The sequence below is a fragment of the Pristis pectinata genome, chromosome 4 (assembly GCF_009764475.1).
Source record: "Pristis pectinata isolate sPriPec2 chromosome 4, sPriPec2.1.pri, whole genome shotgun sequence".
In the NCBI taxonomy this organism is placed as follows: domain Eukaryota; kingdom Metazoa; phylum Chordata; class Chondrichthyes; order Rhinopristiformes; family Pristidae; genus Pristis; species Pristis pectinata.
This window is the reverse complement of record NC_067408.1, coordinates 104,383,066-104,406,950: the sequence shown is the minus strand read 5'-3', so window position 1 is coordinate 104,406,950 and position 23,885 is coordinate 104,383,066. Positions and strand designations below refer to the sequence as shown.

The window sequence follows — 23,885 nt, the reverse complement described above, 5'->3', positions numbered from 1 at the left end:
GATCAAGATAGACTGAGCAACACAAGTGTTGGTGACGTTGTTGGGTGAAGGTTTTTATAATTCCAGTGGACCTGTCCAGAGGAGATGTTACATGGAAGGTGAATGAGAACCAAAGAGAGAATGGACAAAAATAATGTTGGAATTTAATGATGCAACACGTTGTAGTTGGTGGGTATCTGAAAATAAAAAGAGTGCATGAGATATTCAGTAGGTCGGGAGAGAGAGAAGCAGAGTGAACATTATAGGTTGGTGACATTTCATCAAAATTAACCCGTTCTGATGCAGATGAGGAAGGCTGACCTCTTGGGTTCCTGTCCTTTGATCAGAGTTAGGAAAAGGTGAGACTCTCCGGGATCTGGAAATACACAACCAGGGAAAAGGTAGAAAGAACCAAATCAAGGTCTGCGAGGTGGTGGAAATGGATTGTGGCCAGGTGGAGGTGACTCATTCCTTCACTGCAGTTCCACCATTTGTTCTATTTTTAATGTATTTTGTGTTGCCCAGGAGTGTTTGCACATGGGGAGGGAGTTGAGGAGGAGCAGGGGTACAAGTAACCCATCTTCCTTCCCACCCCCACCCCCATCCCCCACTAAATGATACTTTGTTGAAGTCACATGTGTTTGCATGTTCAGCATGCCCCAACTTAAATTTCCTGCCCACTCCCCTAGTTATTGCTTAACTGCTTCTTGAAGAACTCACATTGGCACATGTAACCATGTGTGAGATAGACAGAACCTCTGGTGTATGCTTGACAGCTGAAATTCTTGTTGCTGAGGTTCCCCAGGACCACTTTGCCTAAACAGAAGAATGCACTGTCTTGATCAGAACAGATACTGTTTGAATGTGCCTGCATTTTGGAAGGGGTAATTTACAGTGCAGCTGTACCGATCACTTCAATAGCATCATGAAACGCATACGTTTGCAGCAAACCATTCCTAAAGCACTAAATTTTTGAGAGCCACCTACTTGCATGATGTTTTTCTCATTAGCATAATGGCTCCTTTGGCTGAGTGCTGGGTCAACTGTAATGTATATAATTAGCATATTATGCAAATGTAACCTTTCAACCTTCCAGGAATAGTTTTCTTGTTAGCATAAAGTGCAATATTCACTCACTTTTTCCTGCAGTGATACCTGTAAGAGCTTAAACATATTTAGAAATATTCCTTAGAACTGCAAATGGCAGTCGGAGAATGGCGTTGCTGCTTGGTTTAATGAAGGCTTTTGAAAGAAGGTGGTGTGAGAAATGGGGAAGAAAACTGAGGGTTATGTGACGTGGACTTCCAATTCGCTAATGACGGGGCTCATCCAAAGCCCCCTCACCCTAACCCATGTCAAGTCCTGCTAACCTATCACCACAACATTGGCTCTACCTTCACCAACACTTCCAAATTAAAATTGCAAACCTTGGATTTAATTCTCTGTATGGTCTACTCCATCCCATCATTGTAAGCTCTCTCTGCAATCCTCAGACTCTGGACTTCTCTGAAGGAATATCTCTTTTCCTTCTCACTGCAATAACTCCAGCCATCGAGGTACATGCACTGAAATTTTCTGCCGCAAATCCCCCGCCATACGCCACACCTCGCTTGAAGGCCCAGTACCTCCCAGTTCCATTTAGCCTCCAATTTTTGCATATTTCATCCCTGAAGCTGTAATGTTATTGACTCTGTGATTTGGGGAATTCAATGGTGACTCCAGATTACATGTTATAAAATGTTCTACATTTCCTAGGAGTTATAGGTGAAACAAAAGGTTTCCTTTGTACATTAGAGCACAGCGTATTGTAGAATTTTTGCTGACTTATCCAAATATTGACCTTCAGAATTTAGCATTACAGTTTAAGATGCAACTGAATACAAAAAGATTCAGTGCAATGATTCCTTCCAATTAACATTCATTTTGTGTTCTCATGGGTTTTACTGCATCTACATTGACCATAGGAAGGGACAACACAGCAAACTGGCACGATCAATCAGTGAGTGAAGAGTTAAAACTTGGTTGGCCTAGGCTTGTTTAATCACCGTGGCCAAGGCCTCACCTTGCAGCCTTCAGTTTCTCTCACAACTAATTTTTGCAACTTGTTCCTCTCGACAGGTTGAGGAGTTTGCTGATGGGTTTTGGTCAGGAAGTCAGCTGGCCTGTTGGCCACAAGGAACCAAACCTTGGTCTTTCTTCCCCAAAATCTCCATCTACCTTCGAGGGGAGAATGCTACGCAGTCTTTCCGCATCACCATCTTGCCACAGGTAAGACTGGACCTGAGTTAACAGCCTGTGCATGTTTTCATCCACTCTGAGTCCCCTTCTCATGCAATCGAATAAAGATGGGGACGCTACCAATGTATAGGGAGAGCTCGTAGAATAATTTATAAATTGTTTATATACACCAGACTTGTCCAGAATGGTGGATACCAATTTGTTGTTGCTTCCATAGCAATTTGTTGTTGCTCCTTCGGGGAATATTCTGTTCGTGCTGAGCTTACCATTGTATGCTGTCTTGCAGTTGTACATCCAGCCAATGGCAGATATTGGAGCACTGGTAGAATGCTATAGATTTGGAATCTCTTCATCATCTAATGGGTTGGTTTTGGGTGCCACAGTGATGGAAGGTTTCTACGTAATCTTTGATCGAGCACAGAAACGTGTTGGATTTGCTACCAGCTCATGTGCAGGTAAGTCCTTGCCCTCGATCAGTTTTCTATACTTTGGTATGCTAAAGACTGTGCACTGTAATGTGGTTGCGTTGTTTAAATAACAATGGCGTGCAGTCCTCAAAGCAAAGGCTAGAAGAGCCTCAACCCCAGACTTTGTTTAAAGAATATGATGCTTGTTTTATTTTTGCAAAGCAAGCCTTTATTTGAAGAATTGGCTTAAATTTCCAAAACGTGCTCCGTTATGACAAAGTCCTTCTATTGTGCTGTATAACTGGGCCCTCTCTGTAAAACTATAGCTATAAGCAATGCATAAAGGACATTGGAACAAGGGAGCAATTAACATTGTAAGACATAAGTGAGCCTATTTCTCAAAGGACTGATGTGTTTGCAAACTATGGCAACTGCACATCAAGCTATTTTTACATAATTATGTTAAGGGACCGAATTTCAAATGAAATGTGTTTGTCACTTTTTTGTATCACAGATTACAAACTATAAAAGGATTACCCAATTTATTTAATTGACCATTCCCAATGTTGTTGCATCATCCCAAGGTTTAGAACATAAAACAGTACAGCACAGTATGGGCCCTTCAGCCCACGATGTTGTGCTGACCTAATGGATGTCCTCTGGTATTGGCATTGATGCCCTGGGAAAAGGGGGGGTGAGGAAGTCCCTCAGAACTTTCCCCAGCTCTGTGGGGCTCCTCCTGCTTCTGACCAGGTGTTTGGGGAAGTGCTAAAGATATATCAGCCTTGGACTTTGTAGAGGAACAGGCCTTTGACTCCTTCAGCTCAGCAACCCTTGTTTCTGGAACATGACAGCTGGTTGGAGTAGACTCCAAAGAAATCTTCCCAGCTTCCATCCCGTGTGTGGAACTTTGAGCCTCAGTTGGGCATAAGCAAGTGGGGTTTGATAACGAACACGATTCAGATCAGAAGTGACACACAAGACTGCTGATCTGGAGCAACAAATAAACTGCTGGAGGAACTCAGCAGGTCAAGCAGCATCTTTTGGGGAAGGAGGAATTGTCAATGTTTTGGGTCGAAATCCTACATCAGTACTGAGATTGGAGAGGGGAAATAGCTAATATAAAGAGGAGACCAAAGGCAGAGGTGATTGGTGGACAGACAGGGTGGGGGCGGTGTGAAGGGATGATGGACAGATTGAGTCAAAGGCGGAGGAGTGGAGTTGGGAGAAATAATGGGTGGAGGCAGACAAAAAAAAATGGAGGAAGGTGGAGCCAGGAGGGAGTTGGGGAGGGTGAAGGTGGATCGGAGGAGGATCAGAAGGGGAGGGGAGAGAAACAGAGGTGGGGATTACCTGAAATTCGATGTTCATACCAATGGGTTGTAGAACAATTCAGATCGGTTTGGGAAATGGGCAGCTGAGCGCTGCTGCTTTCACAATCCTTGTCGTGCCCTGGATCCTGGTACGCTGTGGCAGATTTGAGCATTGTTGCTGTACAGTGTGGGGACCTAATGCCATTTGTTTGAGCTCTCTGCTTGAGTCCTAATCCCATCCTTGCCAAACCCCAGGAGGTGGATTCAGAAGCCCTTGAGGTGGGGGTTGGGGGGGGTGGGTGTCACAGAGGTACGGGGAACCTAAAACGTACAGAAAAATGATTACATCTCTTCCCACCATTATTAAAATAACTGATGACAAAGCTAAAATTTGGAAGCTGCCAAGAAAAAAATTGGCTTCAAACATTTCAATAAATTGATGTCATTTTTTTCTTACGCTTTTAAAGTAAAAAAATTAAACACTTACTAAATTGATATATGGCCACTGATTGGACAAGTCAGCGGACTTTACATTGCGCAGATACAGCCATAGTTACGAGGTTGATTTCAGGATGAACTGGAAATCTTTTGTTCTCTTGTGCAGTAGAGTTTCCTACAGACCTCGTTATTTGCTGATCAAATAAAATAGTTTAAGAAATGGTATAATCAGGTGAAAGAGCAGACTGAATGGCAAATGTCTGACTCTGAGTCGTGTCCACGTGTTCTGCCCATCTCAGGTCTAGAGGCTGGCTTTGGCATGACTGCCTCTTCAATTTATAACACACCCCTAGCATAGTAAACCATTCCAAGGCATTTCTCAACACCGAGCCATGCAAGCGGGTATTAGGGTGGCTGACGAGAAGTTTGGCCTTCGAGCAGGGAGGGTGGGGAGCCTTGGAGACTTTGGGCTATTGGCAGAGGAAGAAACTACCTAGTGAGTGAGGGCTTTTCTCTTTGGAGAGGAGGAGGATGAGAGGTAACTTGATAGAGGTGTACAAGGTGATAACAGGCACAGATCGAGAGGCCAGTCAGAGACTTTTTCCCAGGGTGACAATGGCTCACGTGAGGGGACATAATTTTAAGGTGATTGGAGGAAGACACAAGGGGGATGTCAGGGGTAAGATTTTTACACAGAGTGGTGGGTGTGTGGAACACACTGCTGGCAGAGGTTGTGGGGGCACACACATTAGGGAAATTTAGGAGACTCTTAGAGAGACACTTGAATAATAGAGAAATGGAGGGCTATGTGGGAGGGAAGGGTTAGACAGAACTTAGAGCAGGATAAAATGTTGGCACAACATGGTGGGCCGAAGGGCCTGTACTGTGCTTTAATGTTCTGTGTTCAATGGAGTGTTTAGAATCCAACCTGGAATCGATCAAGATTATTGTTCTTTCCCTGGACGTGGAGCCTTGTTGTTGCAACCTCTGACTTTCAAGGCCATCCTGTTATTGAAGGAAATGACAATGCCCCTCCCTCATTTGGAACATCACCAGGAACGGCTGGAGCTTCTGTCAGATCACAGAAGTTATAAACTCTTGTTTCACTTTTTTAAACTCTTGCCAATTTTCTCCCTTCTCTCTTGAAGACGCCTCTTCACGCCGAGTTAGTTTCAACTGGCCACATGCAGTCCTGTGGTTAGGTCCCCATTATTCATGCATAGTCTTTCATTGTGTCAAAAGGTCCTACTGTCGTAGAGTCAAAATGGTATGGGTTCTCTCCTTGCCAAGCAGTCTTTGTGTACGTGGTGTCTGGGTGTGCGCAGTGTGTCTGTGCACCAGTATCCATGTGATCAAGTCTCTTGCTGATCCCCCAGCTCTAGCACCCTTGTTGAAATCAGATGCAGACTGACTGATGCAGTACCACCTCCTGAAGTCCATAGGCTACTGAATCACTGGTTAATACATATTAGTTCCTCATTGTATATCTGTTGAAAAACATGATAATGCTAGAGGAACTCAGCAGGCCAGGCAGCATCCATGGAGAAAAGCAGGCGATCAACTTTTCGGATTAGGACCCAAAATGTTGACTACCTGCTTTTCTCCGTGGATGCTGCCTGGCTGCCTCTTGACAGTTATTTTGACACTCTTGACAGATCATGCCACATTTTCTTTTCCCTCTTTCTGAAGTTGTAAAGTTTGAGGAATTTCATTGGACGCAAACACTTCATTAACTTTTACTGGAGCTGGCACCATTTCCAAAGTGAGCCCGTGTCCAGGGAGGTGTTGTCCTGATTGCAGCTCAGGAACACGTATTCAGGCTTGTATCATAGACATTATCCCTCAACCGAAGACGCTAAAACACAATCATCCTGTTCTTAACCCATTGCTGTGTGTGGGAGCTTGCTTTTGGCAAATTGGCTGCTGCATTTCATACATTAACATGGTGATTGTTTGTCAAAAATACATAATTGCTTTAAGACATCCCAACCCTGCAAAGTGTGCTACCGAAATGTTTTTTTTCTATTTGAATTTATTTTGTCCTTTCTTTCCGGAGAGTATTTTCTCTTGTTCTTGTACAAGGAGGAAGGGATCAGATCGATAATAGAGATCTGGTGTTCCCAATTATTAATACATGGTACTTACTTCCAGCTTTGCTTTCCAAAGAAATAAATCTTGTGTTTTTCTGTTGTGAGAAATGTTAAATTTCTATTTTGCTATTAAATAGAAACTTTTAAGTTGATGGTCTCCCAAATGGTACAATCCTGCCTATAATTTACCAAAACAGGAGGAAAAGATTTGATCTGGAATGTTCTGCCTGCAAAGTTGGTAGAAGCAGGTTCAATAATAGTGCAAGATGGGATAGGTGATTGAAATGGGAAAAGGAGAAGATGTTGGGCTATAAAGAAAAGAGCAGGGGAGAAGAACTAATCACGAATAGCTCATTCAAAGAAGACATCGTAGGCCAAGTAGTTGCATGCCATGTTATTTCATGATTCTATAACATAATGTTAGAATTTTCATGGAGCAGAAGAAGCAGATTATGTCCAACCAGCCTGTCTGTTGCTAAATCAATCTCAGTTATCCAATTTCTCATCATGTCCCTCTGAACAACTGCATCCAGTTCCCTACTGATCTTGGTGAATGTCTTCATACAAATGAAAACTGCAAGAGGTGAAATGGGAGGAGCATTCACCAAAGGGTTTTAATGTGAATTATATAATGCAGAATGTTAATATTTTCCCTCGAGCTCCACCCATGTAAGGGTCTGTGGTTCCTACACTGGGCTCAACCGTCACCTCAGAACCCCCAAAACTAGAGTGGAAATCAAGATGAACCAAATTGTAGATACAGTGGGAAAAGCAATTTGACTAAATGTGTTAAATACCAATTCAGGCATGCTGAAGTCAATTACCTCTGCCTCAACTTCTCCTCGACTGAGCTTCATAAATGGAACAAGGTTGCTTCACGTAGCTGGTTTATTTTTAGCATCTGCATTTTCCTTTCCCTCAGGTTCTGACAGAAAGGAGACTCATCTTCTGACAGAAAGGAGACTCATCTTCTATTATAACTTCTGTGACTTGCCCTTCAAGTCTTCGCCACCTCCCTCTGACTAACTCTGAAATGATGGGCTACTTACTGTGAATGTCTATTCGACCCCTGTTGTATGTGCTATTCATGTAATATTGTAACATGCACCAGGAACTCTGCTTCTGAAATTCAGTTCCAATGGAATCCAATTTCCAATGGGAATTTCAGTAAGCAGATACCTAAATCACACATTTAACATGTCTTCTGTTGTACAAAGGTTAAAACCAGCAGTTGCTCGCAGGTCACTAAAACTCTGGCTGGGTGTAAGTTATGTCAAGCTCTTATTAAACCCTAATTGCCAGTAACCTAAAATGTTGAGTAAGACCCCAATGCAGGGCATTGACGTACATATAACATCTAATATTCCAAGTGCCAACGTGCTATGTCAAGAGAGAATGGATTGAGGATTTTGTCCTTGGGAAGACTAGAAAGCTCTTTTGAGCAACTAAGTTAAGTCACTGAACACTAAAGTAGATTTGTTTCTTGTCTACCTGCAGTCGTTGATGGTTCCTCGGTGTCTGAAATTGCTGGTCCGTTCTCAGTGGCTGATGTTTCAAACAACTGCTTCAGGGAAAGGCGAAGGACAGAGCCCGCACTCTGGATCATTTCCTACTCTCTCATTGCACTGTGTGGCATTACCCTCTTCATTTCCATCATCCTGCTCGTTCTCCCCTGTGGCCAGCGCAACAGCAATGGTCTCACTGATGATTCATCACTGATTAGGCATCGCTGGAAATAACGCCACGCACTTCATCCGCAGAGCATGTTGGAGCAGATGCTGTGGTATTTGCACTAATGGCACTGGTGTACCCTGGTGTCCAACAAACAATGATGGCGGTTTGAAAATGTTACATAGATGACTAATGCTGTGCCAATGGTGGAAACTGAACCTTAAATATGTGCTGACGTTGACATGTATTATCCCATAAAGCATTCTGCAATGGAGTGAGCTTTACTCTACACCAATCAGTTGCCCGACCTGTCTTTAGACTGGATCCACTGAATGAGAATCATGCTGGAAGCAGGCATTTTATGTAGATCTTGGTGTTTTCGTCTCTTCCTCTCCCCCCCCCCCCCCTTTGACTTACAAAGGATGTGGGTGGGGGTTTCTTGGGGGGTGGGGGGGGGGGGAATTGGAGGAAGAGTTGCGTGACGTGAGATTGTGGGTGGATTTTCAATGTGCAATATCATTGTCCCTTAGCTTATGACATTACAAGGGACAGAGCTACACAAAATGCCCATGCCACCTATATTCTTGCCCACAACCATTTTGAAACACTGAATAAGGAAGGATGGACAATATTGCTAGGCATGCATCCGTTTTCTCTATTTTTGGATTACAAGAAAACTCAATTGAATGAATTTGTTTTTTTTTACTTGAAGGTGATTTTTTTTACTGTCAACTACCAAGGTTAAGCCAATATTTTTATGCTTAAACTCTTGACACTTTAAAGCAACCCACAGAGTGTGGCTTTTTACTTGGCACCTCCACCTAGTACATTTTTCAGCTGGCCATAATTGTAATGTTCCCAGGACTGCCTTGTTGTTTCTAATTGCCTTACCACTGTTTGCTAAGCCATATACTTGAACCCAGCCTGTTGCTACTGATCCTGAGCAGATCAAGGCTGTAGTTCACATAGTTCAACAGAGACATTTTGAACAATCCTTGGGTTCTGGTGCCATCTGGAGTCAGCAAGCAAAACTGCAGCCTTGTAATTTGTCCCAGTTAGTTATCTTTGTTCCAAGTACGGTTCCTCCTGTGTGCACATGTTCCTTTCCTGATCATACTTTGTCAAGACCAGCACTGTCAATTGCCAATTTCATAGTCTCAGTTCTGAAGTACCTTTGCAGGGCTTAACATTACCAAACACCACCTCATAATTGCAACAATTAAGTGGGTATCCCACTCAACTTCCAGACTGTCTTAAAAAAATGCCAGTGTTGATTTCAGCTTGTGGGATGCCACAGATTCTACAACATCTATGTGGCTGACGGAGGGGGATGATTTGGGGGAGGGGGGAGTGGAGGGAGGAGATGCAGGGGGGATTTCTTCGTGTCCTGTCCATGATCACAGGCCAGTCCCACAGCTGTGCGAGAGGAGGGATTTGTGGTGCGGAACAAATTTTCATTGTTTTCCTGAACTTGGGTAAAAATTGTTCTCCGAATGTCTCCTCTTGCATCCAGTGAAACCTTGTCACTTTGAGTAGGAGTTGGGGATGATTGCAGCACAGTCGTGTCTATCTTGATCATCAGTAGAGTTTTTGTCCAACTTGGGAATTGCCAACAAGGTTGATATGAGTTCTTTATTAAGTCCAGCATTAACTAAGGTGTGAAGTTAACACAAAGTTTTCTGCTTATGGGTTTATTTTGAAGATCAAACTATGTGCCATACTGAACATTCAATGCCAACAACACATGTCTGTAGTATCAAGACAAGCATGCAGTAAATATCTCTGTTTTACCCAAGACTTGAGATATGCACTCCTGCATTTTCATTTGTTACACCAGTTGTTCTTTGGCTTTGTAAGTTTAAATAGATTTCAAGACTTGCGCAACTTATTTCATATAGGACCCCAATAAGATATGCACTCCTGCATTTTCATTTGTTACACCAGTTGTTCTTTGGCTTTGTAAGTTTAAATAGATTTCAAGACTTGCGCAACTTATTTCATATAGGACCCCAATAAAGATAATCTATCATCAGTCAAAACTCCATTCCATGAAATCAAGGTGCTCAAGCCAGAAACAAAGCCAAAGATTCATTTTAATAATGACCTTAAAAGCACTTATTTTGTTCCCCTAATGAAATATTTCTGAAATGAGAAATAACAATTGTGGAAACTTGACACCTTAAAATGCTTCTGATGTTTGAAGGATATATTTGCTCAGTATTACACAGCATACTGTGGTAACCTCATTCTTAAAGATGAAACCTCTTTTCAGATGTCCAGCCCTGCAATTTTCCAAAGATTATTAAAAGGTTTATAATATATTATAAATTTTCAGTCTACTACAGCACAGCCATCTTGGGATTATGTGAGGGGCAAACTAGTCACTTTAACACAATAGCAATTAAATTATGAGTAAAACTCCAGGGGTTTTGTAAGTCTTAAATAAAATGAAGGCTGTCAGTAATTTTCTTTTTTGTTCACATTAAATTTAAGATAGATTTCATATGTAGAAGAACTTGCTTAAATTACTTTGCATTTATAAAACACTTATATGAAGATTAAAGAAAAATTTAGCCAGGTAAGAAATCTCGTTGTTAAATTTAAAATTTGTGTCTATTCATTGATAGCTTTGACCATACTGATGAGTGGGCATGCACTGAAGGTAGAAGTTTTCTTTAAAACACGTAGCTTCTGCTACTAGGTATGCAGCAAAGGATATTGCAGGGTTGACTGTGGCTGGTAGCTGTCTTTTCTGACAGTCATGTGTTCAAGCTTGCTCTAGGACCAAACACTCACTAGTCCCCTGCTCCTAGAGGGTGCTGTTGTGGGTATTGTCTTTTACTAAGACATTTAAATTAAGGTTCTGTCTTCCCTTTCAAGGTGGACATATGCGGTCCCAGGGTATTTTAGTTTGAAGAAGATGAGCAGATGAATTAGCCACAGTATATCCCTGAACCAATATCACTGAAGTACATTGTGTGGTCATTATTATGCCACTGTTTGGCTGGCAGATTTCCTACATTACAACAGGGACTACGCTTGTTACTTTAAAGCACACAGCTACTGCTACTGGCTCTGTTGCTAAGGATCTTGCAGTGTTAACTGTAGCAGCAGCCATCTCACCTGGGGAAGGTGGTCTACTAAACATAAATGAAGTCCTGAGCTTATGAAAGGTGCCACAGTACACAAGTTTGCTGCTTTTCCTTCAACTAAGCTTTGCAGGTCTCTCTCACTAGAGGATGGAAATGAGGACTGGCCTTAAGTCTTCCAGACAAAGATGAGGACTGATAAAGTCAATCAGCCCCTTGCATCTACTCCACTATTTAGCTGATCTTTTACTTCAGTATCATTTTTTTGGTACTAATCCCTTGTCCCTTCATTCTCTTAAGACATAAATCAAAAGATTTTTGAATATTAAGAAGTCCTATATAGTAGGAGCAAGATGCCTCTGCTCTTAAAAGTGAAATGCACCTGTAATAAAGGACATGATACCATTAACTTTCCAAATTACTTTCTGTAGCTGCATGTTAACTTTTAGTGATCCATGTGGAAGGACACCTAGATCTCTTTGAATACCAACTCCTTTCAGTCTGTTGATTGCTACCCAGTACCACATGCTGGAGCCCACATCAGTCAACAGGCAGGTGGGCTCCATCACAGCTGAGCAACCTATGGCCACTTGACATCCAGCATTGCATTCGAGGCAAAATATCAAGTGCCTAATATTGGGGGGATGTGTGCAGGGGCATCATCTGCTGGGTAGAATCATGAAACCATTCTTATTGGGGAAATCTGAACAAAGTTAATAGGCCACGCATGATAGAAAGAGGCACTGTCACTGGAAAAATCGTGGGCAAGAATTGTTTCTATTAATGACCAAACATTGTGTGACTTGCTGTTTTGTGTGTGATGTCATTGTCATGATATTACAAGGGCTTCTATCGATTTATCCTTAAACACCCCCAACCCATCCACACACACATGCAAACTCCATACAGACAGCACTGGAGGTCAGGATCAAACGTAGGTTGCTGGAGCTGTGAGGCAGAGTTCTACTAGTGATGCCACTCCAACCTGGGTCATAGCTGGCACCTTTACTATTATCTGTTCCTGAATCTCCTCCCCTACACTGCCTCCCCATCCAATCCTCTAACACCCTCTCAGACACCCTCTCAGTCACCCTCACTCCAACCCTGCTGTGTTCTGGGTACTTCTCCCCCTTTGATACCTCGCTCTCCTCCCCCTTTGATACCTCGCTCTCCTCCCCATACCCTCCCTCACTTTCCAGCCCTGGGGACAAAAACTCAGCACAGAATTTTGTTTGCAGTGGGTTGGAACCTTGGGTAAGTTTTTCAGTTGGCTGCTGGTTGGAACCTCCGGAATGAGCTGGAACTGAACAAACTGCCCGTAGAAACCAAGAGCAGGCGGGGGGGGGGGGTCAAGGGAAGGGTTGGCTGGATGTGGCGAAGAGGAGGGAATGGGTAAGGGCATCTGTGCCTGAGCCTGTTCATGTGTCTGAGAGTACCAGAGGCATGTCCATGTGTCCACCTGTGTGAGTTAACATCCATTCAGCGGAGCCTGGTCTCCAGTCATCTTAAAGTTCAAGTTTATTTTCACAGGCATACATACGCAGGGTATAAATCCTAATGAAAATTAGCTTTTTGCAGCTGCACAGTACATTGCAAACATAAACTTAACATAAATTATACATAATTTGCATGACAAAATAAACATAATAACATTAGTGCAGAGAGAAAAAGAAATAAGATCCATCTGGACCCAGTTGCCATTGGCCAATGCCTCCCACTCCGCCAAGCACAAACAACGGCCAGCCCATGTTCAAAGAATCCATGCACGTGAATATCCACTCCTCGGTTTCCAATCTTATTACAAGCTATTAGTAATTATATGTTGCATAAGCCTGCATTTCGCTAAAGTGCCGCATAATTCTGCCCAAGGTTAAATGCATTGCTGTGATAATGTCATAGCTGACAATCCCTAGGTATAAAACAATAAGACAATTACTTCCTCTTTTCAAAAATGAGTTCCACTCTGTTTGCCAATGATCATAACATTTGCTAACGAAAGAAACATGCACCTGAATGTACCTTTCCCAGGTTGTTCTGCTGTCTGGGTGAATTTCAAAAATGAGTTCCACTCTGTTTGCCAATGATCATAACATTTGCTAACGAAAGAAACATGCACCTGAATGTACCTTTCCCAGGTTGTTCTGCTGTCTGGGTGAATGCAAAGTGGAATGGAAAATAGAAGTATTTCCCAGGACTTTGACCTCAGATTTCTCCTATCCACAATATTTCTTAATTGCATTTTTCTTAATCTCATTGTGATTGCTGCTATGATTACTTTTATCCCTTAATGAACAGCTAATATTATACTGTCAAAAATAAATATTTTTTTCTTAACATTACCATTTTAAAATTTATTTTGGGGATCTGGGTGCTGGTGGCAAGGGCAGCATTTATTGCCTGTCGCTAAATGCTGTTGAGAAGGTGGTAGTGCCTTGAACCACTGGAATCCTTTTTTGGGAGGCAGTGCCAGGATTTAATCCCAACAATAATAATGGAGCTATGATGTATCCAAGTCAGAATTGTGTGCATCTGGAAAGGAAACCTGCAGGCAGTGGTGTTCCCGTGTGTACCTGCTGCCCTTATCCTTGGTGCTTCTGAGTTTGGGAGGTGCTGTCGGAATAGCCTAGACAAGGAACTGCTGTGCATTTTTCTGAGTGTTGATGGAGCTGGATTCATCAAGGCAAGAGAAGAACATTCCACAACACTCCTGATCTGTGCCTTGCGGATTGTGGAAAGACCTTTGGGTGTTAGGAGTGTTACGGACTCAGTGAATGTCCCTTTAAGATAGAGTGTGTGTGTGTGTGTGTGTGGGGCGCGCTTACATCAATAGAAGATAAAGGACGTAATGACGTTGTTGAAGAAGTCAGAAGGAGAGAGAGAACAAGGGAGAGAGAGACACCAGCCTGCTAGTTTTCTCTATCGATGGATGAGAAACAATAACCGTGTCTACCACTGAAATCCATGTATGGAAGTTGGAAGTAATCCGGTGGAGTTCACTTTGTTGCTGACCTGTAGAAGGAAACAGGTATTTGTGTGTGGACGACCACGATTCGGATGCTTTTCGGGGTGAGGAAGTCACTACCGAGTAAACACTAAAGTGTCGTTTGGGTTCCATCGTGGAACATTTGAATTTCGTATTTACTCTCTCTATGTTTCTCTACGTCTACGTCTTATCTTCAGACAACGGTGGTTGTTGAAGAAGCCCTTGCTCATGTTTCACCTTATGGCTTGCGGAACTGAACTTTAAGAACCATTCCTGAACTTGGAGTTTGGGACTTTGTCACACACACACGAAGAGTTTAGTTTTGGGGTTAACGTTCAAGGTTTAACATTTTTGAATTCTAACATACTAACATTTTTACTTTTATTTTTCGTATTATCATAAGTAGTGATTAATAAAATAGTTTTTGACACTGAATCATGCTCGGTGTGTTTCTTTTGTTGCTGGTTCGTGACAGGAGGTGCTGCAGGATACCCGGTCTCTGATATGGTCTTGTAGCTCCTATATTTCTGTGGCTGGTCCAGGTAAGTTTGTAGTCAATGGTGATCCCCAGGACGTTTATAGTGGAGGACTCAGCAATGGTAATACCACTGAAGGTCGTGCAGAGATGGTTAGACTCTTCAGGGATGTTAATAAGATGGTAATTGTCTGGTACTTCTGTAGTGCAGCTGTTACTTGCCACTTCTCAGACCATCCCTGAATGTTGTCTTGGTCTTACTAGACACAGGTGTTACATGGATGTAGAATGCTTCATTCACCGAGGAAATGCAAATAGAATTGAATGCTGTGCAGTCATCAGCAAATGTGCCCATGTCTGACTTCATGATGAATGGAAGATCTTTGAAGATGCTTGGGCCTACTACTCCAAGGAACTCCTGCAATGATGTCTTGGGGTTGGAATAATTGATATCCAACAACCTCACCCATCTTCCTTTGGTGTCAGGTATAACTCCATCCAATAACTCCAGTCACTGATGTCCACTGACGTCAGTTTTACCAGGGCTCTTTGAGATCACATTCAGTCAAATGCTTCCTTGATGTTGCTCTCATTCTCACCTCTGGAACTCAGATGTTTGGTCCAGGGCTGTGATGAGGTGTGAAGCAATGCCTTCTTTAAACTGACCAGGGCTTTGGTTCCCAAGCTACCTTTAAACTTACCGGATTTGCTAGAAAGTTTATTACAATACTGTGTAACAGCTTAAAAAAAACGTGAATTGGAAGTGTGTACACAAGAGACTGCAGGTGCTGGAATCTGAACCAAATCTACGTAAGTGTGAGTCAATGCTCCTGCCATCTCCCAATAGGACCTGTTCCATTATTATAAAACTAACTCATTGAAGTTCTGTAATAAAAAGAGAAAATGCCGGAAACACTCAGCAGGTCAGGCGGCAACTGGTAAATTGGTTTATTATTGTCATACGTACCAAAGTACAATGAAAAACTTGTATACCATGGACTGAGGTGTGTCTATAATGCGAGAAGTATCAGGAACAAAGTTGATGAACTTAGAGCATGGGTCAGTACATGGAACTATGACATGGTGGCCATTACAGAGACTTGGCTGTCACAAGGGCAGGAATGGCTGCTGGATATTCCGGGGTTTAGATGTTTCGAAAGGGACAGGGATGGAGGTAAAGGAGGTGGGGGAGTGGCTTTGCTGATCAGGGACAGTGTCACAGCTGTAGAAAGGAAGAATGTCCTAGAGGGATCGTCCATTGAGTCAGTGTGGGTGGAAGTAAGAAACAAGAAGGGAGCGATCACTCTATTGGGAGTATTCTACAGACCCCCCCCCCCCCTCCAATGGCAGTAGAGACACTGAGGAACAGATCGTGAGGCAGCTTTTGGAGAAGTGCAAAAATAACAGGGTTGTTGTCATGGGTGATTTCAACTTCCCTAATATTGATTAGCACCTCCTTAGTGTAAAGGGGATAGATGGGACAGAGTTTATTAGGAGTGGCCAGGAAGAATCCCTGACACAGTATGTGGACAGGCTGACCAGAGGAGAGGCCATTCTGGACCTGGTACTGGGCAATGAGCCCATTCAGGTTTCAGATCGCTTGGTGGTAGAGCACTTTGGAGATAGTGACTATAACTCCTTGACCTTTACCATAGCCTTGGAGAGGGATAGGAACAAATAATATGGGAAAGTATTTAACTGGGGGAGGGGGAATTATGATGCTATTAGGTAGGAACTTGGGATCGTAAATTGGGAACAGATGTTCTTGGGGAAGTGCACAACGGAAATGTGGAGGTTGTTTAAGGAGTACTTGCATGGGGTTCTGGTAGGTTTGTCCCATTGAGGCAGGGTCAGGATGGTAGAGTGAAGTAACCATGGGTGACAAGAGATGTAGAGTATCTTGTCAAGAGGAAGAAGGAAGCTTACCTGAGGTTTAGAAAGCATGGATCAAACAGGGTTCTGGAGAGTTACAAGGTAACCAGGAAGGAGCTTAAGAATGGACTTAGGAGATCTAGAAGACGACATGAGAAGGCCTTGGCGAGCAGCATTAAAGAAAACCCCAAGGTGTTCTATACATATGGGAAGAATAGGAGGATAAGACTGATCAGGGATAAAAGAGGAAACATGTGCCTGGAGTTGGAAGAGGTAGTGGAGGTCCTTTGCTTCAGTGTTCACCTGTAACAGAGACCTTGACGTTTGTGAGGATGGCGTATTACAGGTTGATATGCTAGCGCATGTCGATGTGAGGAAAGAGGATGTGCTGGAACTTTTGAAAAACATTAGGATAGATGAGTCACCGAGGCCAGACAGGATATATCCAAGGTTATTATGGGAAGTGAGGGAAGAGATTGCTGTGTGTTTTGCGATGATATTTGCATCCACTGGCCTTAGGAGTAGTGCCAAATGATTGGAGGGTGGCAAATGTTGTTCCTTTGTTCAAGAAAGGGAGTAGGGATAACTCTGGGAATTACAGGCCAGTGAGTCTTACTTCAGTGGTGGGCAAATTACTGGAAAAGATTCTTAGAGAAAGGATTTATGGGCATTTAGAGAAGCATAGTCTGATTAAGGATAGTCAGCGTGGCTTTTTGAGGGAAAGGTCATGCCTCACAAGCCTGATTGAATTCTTTGAGGATGTGACAAAGCACATTGATGAAGGTAGAGCAGTGGATGTGGTGTACATGGATTTTTAGTAAGGCATTTGATAAGGTTCCTCATGGAAGGCTCACTCAGAAAGTCAGGAGGCATGGGATCCAGGGAAACTCGGCTGTGTGGATTCAGAATTGGCTCGCCCATAGAAGATAGAGGGTGATTGTCGATGGAGCGTATTCTGACCGGAGGTCGGTGACCAGTGGTGTTCCTCAGGGGTCTGTTCTGGGACCCCTGCTCTTTGTGATTTTTATAAATGACTTGGGTGAGGATGTGGAAGGGTGGGTTAGTAAGTTTGCAGATGACACAAAGGTTGGTGGTGGTGTGGATACTGTAGAAGGTTGTTGAGGGTTACAACGGGACATTGATAGGATGCAGAGCTGGGCTGAGAAGTGGCAGAGGGAGTTCGACCCAGAAAAGTGTTAAGTGATTCACTTTGGAAGATTGAATTTGAAGGCACAATACAAGGTTAATAGCAGGACTCAGCAGTGTGGAGGAACAGAGGGATCTAGGGGTCCATGTCCATAGATCCCTCAAGATTTGCTGCGCAGTTTGATAGGGTTGTGAAGAAGACATTTGGTGTGTTGGCCTTCATTAGTCAGGGGATTGAGTTCAAGAGCTACGAGGTAATGTTGCAGCTCTATAAAACTCTGGTTAGACCACACATGGAGTATTGTATTCAGTTTCGGTTGCCTCATTATAGGAAGGATGTGGAAGCTTTAGATAAGATAAGATATCTTTATTAGTCACATGTACATCGAAACACACAGTGAAATACATCTTTTGTGTAGAGTGTTCTGGATACAGCCTGCAAATGTTGCTATGCTTCTGGCACCAACATAGCATGTCCACAACTTCCTAACCCGTACGCCTTTGGGATGTGGTAGGAAACCAGAGCACCCAGAGGAAACCCACATAGTCACGGGGAGAACGTATAAAGTCCTTACAGACAGTGGCGGGAATTGAACCCCGGTTGCTAGCGCTGTAACAGCATCACGCTAACCGCTACACTACCGAGAGGAGATTTATCAGGATGCTGCCTGGATTGGAGAGCATGTCTTATGAGGATAGGTTGAGTGAACTAAGGCTTTTTTCTTTGGAGAGAAGGAAGATGAGAGGTGACTTGATAGAGGCATAGATCAAGTGGACAGTCAGAGACTTTTTCCCAGGGAGAAAATGGCTAACACGAGGGGACATAATTTTAAGGTGATTGGAGGAAGGTATAGGTGGGACGTCAGGGGTAAGTTTTTTTTATACAGAGAGTGGTGGGTGCATGGACCACACTCCCAGCAGAGGTGGTGGAGGCAGATACATCAGGGACATTTAAGAGACTCTCTAAGGCAGATGAATGATAGAAAAATAGAGGGCTGTGTGGGAGGGAAGGGTTAGATAGATCTTAGAGCAGGATAAAATGTCGACACAACATCGTGGGCTGAAGGGCCTGTACTGTGCTGTAGTGTTCCATGTTCATTCATTCAGATCAATTCATTACACAGTGCATTGAGGTCGTACAAGGTAAAACAACAACAGAATGCAGAATAAAGTGTTACAGTTACAGGAAAGTGCAATGCATGATGATAGTAAGGTGCAAAGTCATATCGAGGTAGATTGTGAGGTCAAGAGTCCATCTTATCATACTAGGGAACCGATCAATAGTCTTATAAAACAGTGGGATATAACAACTGTAGTAAAAGAAACATGGTTAATTTTTCAGGTCAGAACTGACAAAGGATCAACCTGAAACATTAATTCTTGTTTCTCTTTCCACGGATGCTGTCTGAGCTACTGAGTTTTTCCAGCATTTTCTGGCTTTATTTCAGATATACAGCATCTGCAGTTTTTTGATTTCCATTCACTATTCTAGTTCTGGTGAAAGATCATCAACCTGAAACATAACTCTCTATTCTTGTTTGATTAATGTAATTTTCATTGCTTTTTGAAATTCCAGGAAAAGTTGAGAAGGGAGGGAAATGACTTGTGAAATTAGCAAGGAGCTGCTGCTTTATTGTCAAAGTCAAAGCCAAAGTCAAGTTTATTGTCATATGCACAAGTACAGGAAGTCCCTGGATTACGAACGAGTTCTGTTTTTGAGTCTGTTTGTAATTCGAATTTGTAAGTCGAAACAGTTACGTACAGTTCACATCTAGTGTCAATTAGTCAAATTTTTGTCTTAGTATATAGTATATATTGTACCTAAAACGTCAGAAATATAATAATGCAGCAATAATAGTAATAATCACTTGCATCAGATTTACACTTTGAAGCCATGATTACAGCGTGGCGTTGTTCTCTCTCGAGCCGATGAACCGCTTAAAACGCGCAGTGTTTTGAGCGTCGCGCAAAGTAGTCTGCCCGTTTGTTAGTACAAACCATTGTATGTAACTCAATTTTTTTAAAATAATAGGCTTTACGGAGGTCGGTTCGTAAGTACGGGCGTTCGTAAGTCGGGCATTCGTAAGTCGGGGACTTCCTCTGTGTCTGTGTGTGTGTGTGTGTGTGTATGCACAGGTGCAATGAAAAACTTACTTGCAGCAGCATCACAGGCTCATAGCATCATATAAGCAGCACTCACAAGAAAAACAAAAATTAAACACAATTTTTACAAGAAAGAACACAATTAGAACAAAAAAAAACAAAGTCCATTGAAGTGCAAAGTGATCAAAGTGGTCATAGTTGGAAAAATAACAAGATGTTGGAGGAACTCAGCAGGCCAGGCAGTATCCATGGAGAAAAACAGACGGTCAACATTTCGGGTCACGACCCTTCTTCAGGACTGAAGATAGGAAAAGGGGAAGCCCAATATATAGGGGGGTGAAACAGGGCAGTGATAGGTGGACAAAAGAGGGGAGGTGGGGTGGGCACAGGGTGGTGATAGGTAGATGCAGGTAAGAGATAGTGATGGGCAGATTTGGGAGAGGAGGGGAGAGCAGATCCACTGGGGGATGGGTCAAAGGTATGGAGACAGGCAGCATGGAAGGGGGAGGGGGAAAGGAAAAGGAGAGAGAGAAAAAATGGGGAGGAGAAAAAAGAGAGAGGCTAGGAAATGAAGAAAAGAAGAGGCACGGTTGGGAGGGGAGGGGAGGAGATGGATAGGTATAGATATAGATAGATAGATATCAGTCGCATGTACATCAAAACACACAGTGATACATTGTTCCTCCAGTTTGCATTTGGATTTCTCCCGGCAGTGGAGGAGGCCGAGGACAGGCATATCAGTGATGGAATGGGAAGGGGAGTTGAAGTGACTGGCAATGGGGAGATGCAGATCACGGTTACGGACAGAGTATAGGTGTTCTACGAAATGGTCACCTAGACTGCATTTGGTCTTGCCAATGTAGAGGTCATAGTGTTGCTATAATGAGGTAGTGAATAGGATTGTGCCAGTGATTCAAGAACCCAATAGCTGAAGTGAAGTAGCTGTTCTTGAACCTGGTGATGTGGGACTTCAGGCTTCTGTACCTCCTGCCAAATGGTAGCTGTGAGAAGATGGCATGGCCCGGATGGTGGGGATCTTTGATGATGGATGTTGCCTTCTCGAGGCAGCGCCTCCTGTAGATACCACTGATGGTGGGGAGGGATGTGCCCGTGATATATTGGGCTGAGCATACTACTCTCTGCAGCTTCTTACGTTCCTGTGCATTTGAATTGCTGTATCAGACCATGATGCAACCAGTCAGGACATTTTCAACAGTACATAGAACATGGAACAGTACAGCACTGGACAGGCCATTCAGTCCACAATGTTGTGCTGATCTTGATGTCGATTTATACTAAAAATATTCTTCCTGTGTATCATCCATATCCCTCCATTCCCTTTGTATTCATGTGTCTATCCAAAAGCCTCTTAAACTCCACCAAACTGCCTGCTTCCACTATTACCCTGATAACCAATTCCAGGCACCTACCACTCTCTGCGTAAAAAAAATTTTGCCCCTCGTGTTGCCTTTAAACTCCACCACCACCCCCCCCCCCACCCCAACCTTAAAAGCATCTCCTCTGGTTTTTGACATTTCTACCCTGGGGAAAAGATTCTGACTGTCTACCCTATCTGTGCCTCTCAGAATTTTAAACACCTCTATCAGGTCTCTCCTCAGCCTCTGACATTCCAGGGAGAACAACCCAAGTTTATCCAACCTTTCCTTATAGCTCATCCTGGCTCATCATATAATCCAGGCAGCATCCTGGCAAATCTCTTCCACACCCTCTCTACAGTCTCCAGATCCTTCCTATAATGGGGTGACCAGAAATGCATGCAATACTCCAAGTGCAGTCTGACTTAAAGTTTTATATACTGTAGCTGCAGCATGACTTCCTGACTCTTATACTCAACACCCCTACCAATGAAGGCAAGCGTGCCATATGCCTTCTTTACCACCTTATTCACTTGCGAAGCCACTTTCAGTGAACTATGGACTCTGTACCTCAATGCTGTTAAGGGGTCTACCATTAACTGTAAACTTCCTCCTTTCATTTGACCTCCTAAAGTGCAACACCTCACACTTGCCCGGATTAAACTCCATCTGCCACTTCTCTGCCCATATCTGTAACTGATCTATATCATGCTGTATTCTTTGATAGTCCTTTATACTGTCCATGACTCCACCAGTTTTGGTGTCATCCGCAAAATTGCTAATCCACCCATCTGCATTTTCATCCAAATCATTGATCTATATCACAAACAACAGAGGTCCCAGCACCGATCCTTGCGGAGCTCCATTGGTCACAGATCTCCAGCCAGAATAACAGCCTTCCACCTCTACTCTCTGTCTTCTATGGGGAAGCCAGTTCCGAATCCAAACTTCATTCTGGATCCCTACCATGAATCAACCTACCATGACAGACTTTATCAAATGCCTTACTAAAGTCTATGTAGATAATGTCCACTGCCTTACCCTCATCAAGCTCCTTTGTCACCTCCTCAAAAAACTCAATCAAGTTTGTAAGGCATGACCTGCCCCACATGAAGCCATGCTGACTCTCCCTAAGCAGGCCATACCTTTCCAAATGCATATAAATCCTATCCCTCAGTATTCTCTCCAACAGGTTCCCTACCACTGACGTGAGACTCACTGCCTTATAATTACCTGGATTATTCCTATTTCTCTTCTTGAACAAAGGCACAGCATTTGCTACTCTCCAGTCTTCTGGAACCTCACCTGTTGCTACTGAGGACACAAAGATCTTTGTCAAAGCCCCAGCAATCTCCTTACTTGCTTCTTTCAATATTTTGAGATATATGCCATTATGCCCTGGGGACTTATCCACCTTAATGCTTTGCAGAAGACCCAGCACTATCTCCTCCTCAATCTCAAAATGTCCCAGCATATTAGCATGCTCCACTCTGCCTTCACCATCCTCTAAATCCTTCTCCTTGGTAAATACCAATGCAAAATACTCATTTACTACCTCTGATTCCAAGCACAAACTCCCTCCTTCATCCTTGAATGGACCTACCCTCTCCTTAGTTATCCTCTTTTTCTTAATATGTATAAAATGCCTTGGTATTCTCCTTGATCCTGCTCACCAACGACATTTTCCTTCCTAATCGCCTGCTTGAGCACTTTTCTGCTATCTTTATATTCTACAAGGGCCCTGAACCTTACCTACGCTTCCTTTTTCTTCCTGACTAAATTTAGGACCTCTCGGGTAATCCAAGGTTCCCTTACCTTACTATCCTTGCCCTTACTCTTTACTGAAACATGCCAATGCTGAACTCTGATCAGCTGGTCTTTAAACAACTCCTACCTGTCAGACGTGGACTTGTCCGACAGCAGCTACTCCCAATCAATGCCCCTTAGCTCCTGTCTTATCCTGTCATAATTTGCCCTCCCCCAGTTTAGTACCTTCCTGCAAGATCTGATTTTACCCTTACTCATAACTATCTTAAAACATAATGAGTTGTGTCACTATTCCCAAAATGTTCACCCACTATCAGGTCTGTCACTTGGGCCTGGCTCGTTTCCCAAAACCAGGTCAAGTATGTTCTCTCCTCTAGTTGGACTTTCCATATACTGTTTCAAGAACCCCTCTTGAATGCACTGAAGAAATCTTGCCCCATCTAAGCCTCTTGTATTAAGGAAGTTCCAATCAATACTGGGGAAGTCAAAGTCCCCCACTATGACAACCCTATTGTTTCTGCACCTTTCCATAATCTGTCTGCATATCTGTTCCTCCACCTCTCAGTAGCTATTGGGGGGCCTGTAGTATAATCCCATCAGTGTAATTGCACCTTTCTTATTTCTGAGCTCCACCAAACTTGCCTCTGTCGATGAGCCCTCCAGTGTGTCCTGAGTACTGCTGTAACATTTTCCCTTATCAGTAGTGCAACCCCTGCACCTCTTTTAAGCCCCTCTCTATCACGTCTGAACGTTGAGCTGCCAGTCCTGTCCCTCACACAACCAGGTCTCTGTAATAGCAAGAACATTGTAATTCCATGTACTGATCCAGGCTCTAAGTTCATCCCCTTACCCATGATACTCCTAGCATTGAAATACACACATTTCAGCCCACCAGACCCACCATGTTTATAAGCCTGTCCCTTGCTGTCCTTTCGTAC

The 23,885-nt window shown here is 43.2% G+C and overlaps 1 protein-coding gene across 2 annotated transcripts in view; it reads left to right on the top strand.

Annotated features, from left to right (window-relative positions):
• Positions 1-13,512, top strand: part of bace2 (beta-secretase 2) — a 59,716-nt gene extending 46,204 nt beyond the window's left edge. The window contains exons 7-10 of one of the 2 annotated variants that reach the window (XR_007956129.1): positions 2,098-2,247; positions 2,504-2,672; positions 7,963-13,253; positions 13,361-13,512. Coding sequence is in view for 1 of the 2 variants with exons in the window: in XM_052013278.1 (XP_051869238.1) it covers positions 2,098-2,247; positions 2,504-2,672; positions 7,963-8,204 (561 nt within the window). In the remaining variant the exon portion in view is untranslated. Of the gene's footprint in view, positions 1-2,097; positions 2,248-2,503; positions 2,673-7,962 lie in introns of both variants that reach the window. The other variant, XM_052013278.1, reaches the window with a different exon arrangement.
• Positions 13,513-23,885: the final 10,373 nt, after the last annotated feature.